This window comes from Chrysochloris asiatica, unplaced genomic scaffold (assembly GCF_000296735.1).
Source record: "Chrysochloris asiatica unplaced genomic scaffold, ChrAsi1.0 scaffold00119, whole genome shotgun sequence".
Classification (NCBI taxonomy): Eukaryota; Metazoa; Chordata; class Mammalia; order Afrosoricida; family Chrysochloridae; genus Chrysochloris; species Chrysochloris asiatica.
The window spans coordinates 4690115-4697028 of NW_006408637.1; the positions used below are offsets into that span (position 1 = coordinate 4690115).

Sequence of the window (6914 nt, forward strand, 5' to 3'; positions counted from 1 at the left end):
TGATCACACACTTTTCCCGAAGGTGGGAACTTTTTCTCCCTACATTACCCAAGAAGAAACAGCAATTGTGGCCATATAGCCAAGTTACAAGCATACCCCATAATAGTCCACCATTGAGACAAGAGCCAATAACAGTTGCTAAACATTACATGTGAAAAGGGAAGCCTATCTCCTGATCATATCCACAAGGAGACACCCAGTAAGCTTGCATTCTTTTCTGGAGGTATGCACTCACCCGCCTGAAGGCGTACAGAGTGGGCAAAGAAGGCGTGACAGGGAAGAGGAGGAAAAAATGTGTAGAATCTCCCCCACACCTCTTTTTGCAAATGTCACTGCACTGCTTTTAGTGCCGGTTCCCTGCCCTCTGAACTCCGCCCGGGCCCAGAGTGATTCCTAAATCACAGTATTTTCCTTTATACCGTGAGTTTTTTCACTGGTGTGTGCGGGAAACTGACACCCTGCACTCTATTCTAGATCCAGAGCTCTGGTGCTGTTCTGTGAGAGCAGCTTCTCTGGGTTTTCAGTCCCTCCCCCACAGAGCCTGTCCTACCTGACTCTGCCTCAGCTGCCACCAGAACCAGAAGTCAACACGGAAACATTTTGACTTGGATTAATGCTTTATGTCCCCACATTTATATGAAAAATTCACACAAATGAAAATGAAAAAACTGCCAGTACCTAATTTCTGTCCTCTGTTTTTCCATTCACAATCACATACTTTGGTTCCTTTTGACGCCATGAGGGAAAAATATCTAACATTCAGAACTACCAATAACAGGAAGAAGAAAATATATATTTTAAAGAATGAACTGTTTCCCATTATAGTGGATTCTTAAGCATGTTCTGCACGTATGCACCATGCTAACTGGATGTCTTTTGGCATCATTGTTACATGTTTGACATGGATAGCACACAGGTTGGTGTCTTCAAAAAGGCCAACCAGATCAGATAGGCCTCACTTGCCTCCCGCAAAGCACTCTGGAAGCGCAGATCTGTTTTGAAGTCCTGAGCTATTTCTCACACCAGACACTGGAAGGGAAGTTTACAAATCAGAAGTTTGGTGCACTTCTGATAGCATCTAATTTCACTAAGCGCCACAGTACCAGGCCTGTAACGATATGGTTTCTTCACCCCTCCAGTAGAGGTCACATGCGTACGAGTGGCTTTTGTAGCCAGTTGCTTCCTGAGAGCTTTCCCATGGGTTGATTTGGGGGCAGTCTGCTTTGTAGGAGCCCTGGTACAGAGACCACTTCACTTAACCTATCAGCATTTTTTTTTTAATCCCCCTTCTCAGAGAAGACAACGTCAAGAGATGGTGTGGCTAGGGACTTGGGATCCGAGAGGGAAAGGGGCTGAGGACTTTGGTGGGGGGCTGCAGGCTTACAGGGTACACCCTTTGGTTGGTTGGGTGAGGATGCATGAACAGGATGGTAACTATGCCAATGAAACGATAGATGATAGAATGAATGTAAAACTAATGTTCTCCCATGTAGACTATCACACAATTCACAATAAAACATTTATTTTAAAAAAAAAAAAAAAACCCTTCTCCTTCAGCTGGAGCTCGGCTTGCTAGAGGCGGCACTGCTGTTAGAGAGTGACAGCGGCGCAGCAGCGGCTGTGAACACAATTTGAAGGATTTCATTTTATTGAATTCAAAGTCTCTGCTCATAGAAGTGGCAATCAAGATATTAAATGATGTATTACATTGAATAAATCTGCTGCAAAAGATCTCTTTAAAGTGTTAAAGAGCAAAAGTGTCACTCTGAGGACTAACGTGTGCCTGACCCAAACCATGATACTTTCAGTTGCCTTGTGTGCATCTGAAAACTGGACTATGAATAAGGAAGACTGGAGAAGAATCAATGAATTTGACTTATGGTGTTGATGAAGAATATTGAAAGTACCATGGACTGCCAAAAGAACAAACTGTTTTGGAAGCAGTACAGCCACTCTACTAATTAGAAACAAGAGTAACAATACTTTGGACATGTTATCAGGAGGGACCAGTCCCTGGAGAAGGATATTGTGCTTGAGAGTCAGAGAAAAAGAGGAAGACCCCCAACAAGATGGATTAGATACAGCAATAGACTCAACTATAGCAACAACTGTGAGGGTCAAGAACTGATAGTTTTGAAGGAAGATGTCCAAGCCTCACTAAAAGCATTAGTGAAAACTGGCTCCAGAAATTCACAGAAGGAGTGAGCAGTGTTTCATTCTATTGTGCATAGGGTCACTTATGAGTTGGAACCGACTCAGCAGCATCTAGCACCAACGATAACAAATCTAGGAGAGACTGACTATTTAGGAGAAACCTTGTTGGGAATGGTGCTTTGAGGTTGAAGAGAAGGAATAGGGTCGTGAGAGAAAGATCAGAGACTGTGTGGCCAGCAGCACAATGTGGAGCCCAGCTGGGCAGCCCTCGAGTGGTGGACCAGGCCCAGGGTGGTCCTTGTGTGTGGTGGAGAAGTAGTTTGGGATGTGGACATGGGTGCTGGAACTGAGGAGTGGAGGAACTGAACAGTGGATTCCGGAAAGATTAGAGTCAGTGCAGGAACTGATTTAGGAGACTGGTACAGGTTTTATAACAAGAAGCTTAACTTTTAGAAATTGCATGTGGACAAATGAGGTTGCCATCGGACCATATGTGGGCCAGACAGCTCATCCATGTTAATCCTACAGAGAGAAAGTGGCCAGGATTCTGGCTGAAGCTTCACTGGAAACCATTGTTAGTTATGATTCTGCTTACCATGTCCAATTCCCCAGTTTTCCAGCTGTGATATTAGGTCTCCTCCAAATTGCTTCTCATTAGATCCGCCAGATGTTCTTGTCGGCCTGTGCTCTACTGTGGAACAGTTGGCATTGCAGAGTTTTTATCATGTGGCATCGTTATTTACCAAATTAAGGAGAATTTCTTCCTCCTTCACAAAAAGTGAACCTATTCGTGTGTGTGTGTGTGTGTGTGTGTGTGTGTGTGTGTGTGAAAAAGAGACTAAGAGATTGTCTAAAAACAAACTCCTAACATAAAGTCAGTAAACTTTCTGGGATAACAACACATTAAATTCATAATAGCAGTGTTACTCACCAGAACCTTTTGCTGAGAGGTTGTGTAAGACATTGGAAGGACCTCTTAGGTGGGATTCAAAGGTTTAAGTGATTTCTGAACTCACAAGTGGTGTCTTTGGGATGTTTGGCTATTATCTTAATAGACCTGATTTTTAGACGGCCTTTATTTACAAAACAAACATTAGTATTGTTCTGCCTGCTTAGTGGACTGCTGCTGTAAGGAGTGAATGAACAAATGAAATGTGATTGAAAAATCACTTATTACAAACAAAGCACTGTACCACTGTCAAAGTGTTACTAATGGTCATGGGAGCAGGGAGTGGCCGGCAAAGTCTCTCTGGTGCCGTCATCTTCTCCTGACTCTCCTGGGCTTTGTTGTTGTTGTTAAGTGCCGTCGAGTCGGTTCCGACCCATAGCAACCCTGAACAGGGTTTCCAACGCTGTAAATCTTTACAGGAACAGAAAGCCTCCTCTTTCTCCCATGGAGCAGCTGGTAGTTTTGAACTGCTGACCTTGAGGTTCACAGCCCAATCCCATGAACTTGTATCAGACTCTCATAGACCCAGTGAAAACATTCTTCTCTTTGTTGCTCTTGGAGCCATTGAGTCACCTCCAACTTATGGTGACCCATGTCACCTGATCCTGCACCATATCCATGACCTCTGCTCTACGGAATTCATGTTGTGACTTTCTCTTAGTACATGAGAATTTGCTGCCCAGTGCTTCCCAGTCTCCCAAACTTACCTCGTCTTTGGAAAAGCAGCCTCCTCACACCCTTCCTCTGGTTGCTTTCAGAGGCAGCAGAATGAAAGACAGCATGCCCAACAACAGCACCACTAGCATCTCTCAAGCCAGGAAAGCAGTGGAACAGCTAAAGATGGAAGCCTGCATGGACAGAGTCAAGGTAAGCACGCCTAAGCCAGCCTCCCCCTCACACCAAACCTCAGTCAGTCACATCCCTCCCATTCCAAAGCAGCCTTTCACGAGTTAATATGCCACCCAACAGAACATCAAACCCACCTTGGCTGCTTTGACATTTACAAACGAATGTTTGCTCCAGAATTCCATGTATGCCCAAGGATTCAAATAATGCAGAATACACAAGGCACAGCCGTTCCTTAGGAAGTCACCAAGAGAACACCCAACCTTGTAGATAGTACTCATTTGACCTAGCCTCGATGGTTTAAGGATCAGAACTTGACCAGAGGAATATAAAATAATTTGATAAAGGAAACAAGTATAAATTGTAACAATTTGATGAACTTGACCTACTCTTGTGGATGTAGCAGTTCAAAATGCTAACTGAGAGGGAAAGAGTCTTCGCATCAAGGATGAAGCCTATTCCCTCTACACACAGGGTAGATAGGGATGGGCAATTTAGACATTTGCTACCTGAAATGAGGGGGCAATATAGGCACACAGTGACTGACTTTTAAGTTTTCAAGAGGATGTTTAGTTTCAGAATGTGCGGGGGAAGGTAGAACCCTCACTGAATAGTTTGTATCTTGTCTAGACGGGTCTGGTGAAAGGAGATAGGATAAGCCCAGTGCTGACCCTACAGTGCCATCAGAACTCACCAAGACTTTAAAGCAAGGACACAAACAGAGATTCGCATATCATTGCTGCACCATTCACAATAACCAAAAGGTGGAAACAACCCAAGTGTCCTTCAACACAGACGGACAAGTTAACAAATTATGACACATCCATACAATGGGTTATCCCTCAACCATAAAGAGAAACAAAGTCCTGATTCATGCTAAGACAGATGAAGCTTGAAAACATTGTTGTTAGTTGTCATTGAGTTGATTCCGACCCATAGCAATCGTATGTACAACAGAAAGAAACACCACCCGGTTCTGCACCATCCTCACAGTTGCTGCTAGTCTTGAGCTCATTGCCGCTGATGCTGTGCCGCTCCATCTCGTTGGTGAACGCCCTCTTTCTCACTGACCCTCTGCTTTACCAAGCATGATGTCCTTCTCCAGAGACTGGTCCTTCCTTATAAAATGTCTGAAGTATGAGAGATGAAGTCTGACCATTCTGGCTTCTAAGGAGCATTCTGGTAGTACTTCTTCCAACACAGATTTATTTGTTCTTCTGGCAGTCCATGGTACCTTTAATAGTCTTCTCTAACTCTGTAACTCAAATGATGCATCAGTTCTTCTACAGTCTTCCTTATTCATTATCCAATTTTCACATGCATATGAGGCTATAGAAAATACTATGGCTTGGGTCGGGTACACCTTAGTCCTCAAGCTGATATCTGTGCTCTGGAGCACTTTAAAGAAGTCTTGTGCAGCAAGCAGATTTGCTTAATGCAGTACATCATTTGATTTCTTAACTGCTGCTCCCATGAGTGTTGATGGTGGATCCAAACAAAATGAAGTCTTGACAACTTCTGTTTTTGTTTTTTTTTTTTCCTTTTATCATGATTATTGATATTTATTGATCTAGTGTGATTATTTTTTGTTTTGAAAACATTATGCTAAGTGCTATGATTCAATCAGAAAAGTACAAATGTTCTATGATCCTACTTATATGAAATATTTAGAACAGGAAAATACATAGAGACCACAGTTTCTTAGTGGCTGCCAAAGATGGTCAGGAGAAGGGACTTAATTCTTAGGGGACACTGAACTTCTAAGGGTGATAGAAGAATTTGGAACTGAATGATGATGGTTCAACAACGAACGTAATTAATGTCCCTGAACTAGACATGTAAAGAAATGTGGTGGTTCAAAACATGACCATAGTTAATGCTACTGAATTGTACATGTGAAGACTGTTGAAATAGCAAATGGTTCTTACATACATTTTTACCATAGTTCTAAAATGTGGTATATCCATATCAATTATTTAATATGGTTCTTCTAGCCATCATCTTTGTAACGCCTACCAAGCAACTGTTTTCCTGATGGACTGGGGGCATAAAATAGTGGGGTAAGATGCTGAAGGGTTATATAATTCAGTGGTAAGTAATTATGAACAGAGTTCATTATGATTGTAAAATCTTGAAGATCTAAAACGGGGATTGGCCAGTTTTGCCATCCTGCCGGGTATAAAATGAACCATCTCAGAAGCAGGGACAGGGGGATATTACCACTATCAAGAGAGAACACCCAGGAGTAGACTGTGCCCTTTGGACATCAAGATCCCTGTAATTTGAACATCCTCAATCCAGAGACAGAATGCTATGGCACTGGAGGTGTAGCAGTAGCAGAACCAAGAGCCAGAGACAGAGCAGTGGGCTTCCTGGCCCATAATATGAGGAAAGCTGAGTGAGTGCCTTCAGGCAGCAGGCTAGTATCTGGAGGGGGTACCTCCAGGTACTTAATTGGAAAGCTAAGTTTGCTGACCTATGGAACTGGAGTGGTACCAATTCAACAGTTAGACATTTAATAATTTGTCACCAGGTTTATCACAGAGCTATATACTGTGATTATATTACCAGATCAGTAAATGGTCTCCTAAATGTAATTTCTAATGGCTGTTTTCTCTGTCACGTAGATTGATGATAATTTTTTTTAATGTTTTATTGTGAATTATGTGATAGTTTACATGGGAGAACATTTGTTTTACATTCATCTTATCTTAAATTGTTTCATTGCCAAGGTTACAATCCCCTCCATGCATCATCAACCAACCAAAGGGTATACCCTGCAAGCCTGCCCTCCGGTCGTCAGCACACAGTCCCTTTCCCTCTGTGGGTGTATAGTCCCCAGCTGCTCCATCTCTCCACATCATCGTCTCCACCTCTATCTCTGGCGTCATTGCTTCTCTGGGTAGTGTCCCACTCTCTGCTCTTCTCCCTTGATGGTCCCAGGGACCTCCGCTCCTAGACTGAA

At 43.0% G+C, this 6914-nt stretch overlaps 1 protein-coding gene across 1 annotated transcript in view; it reads left to right on the plus strand.

Moving 5' to 3' along the window:
- The first annotated feature begins 3871 nt into the window (after positions 1 to 3871).
- Positions 3872 to 6914, plus strand: part of GNG4 (guanine nucleotide binding protein (G protein), gamma 4) — a 53433-nt gene continuing 50390 nt past the window's right edge. Inside the window, exon 1 of the mRNA XM_006868564.1 lies at positions 3872 to 3970. Coding sequence (XP_006868626.1) covers positions 3872 to 3970 — 99 coding nt within the window. The remainder of the gene's footprint in view (positions 3971 to 6914) is intronic.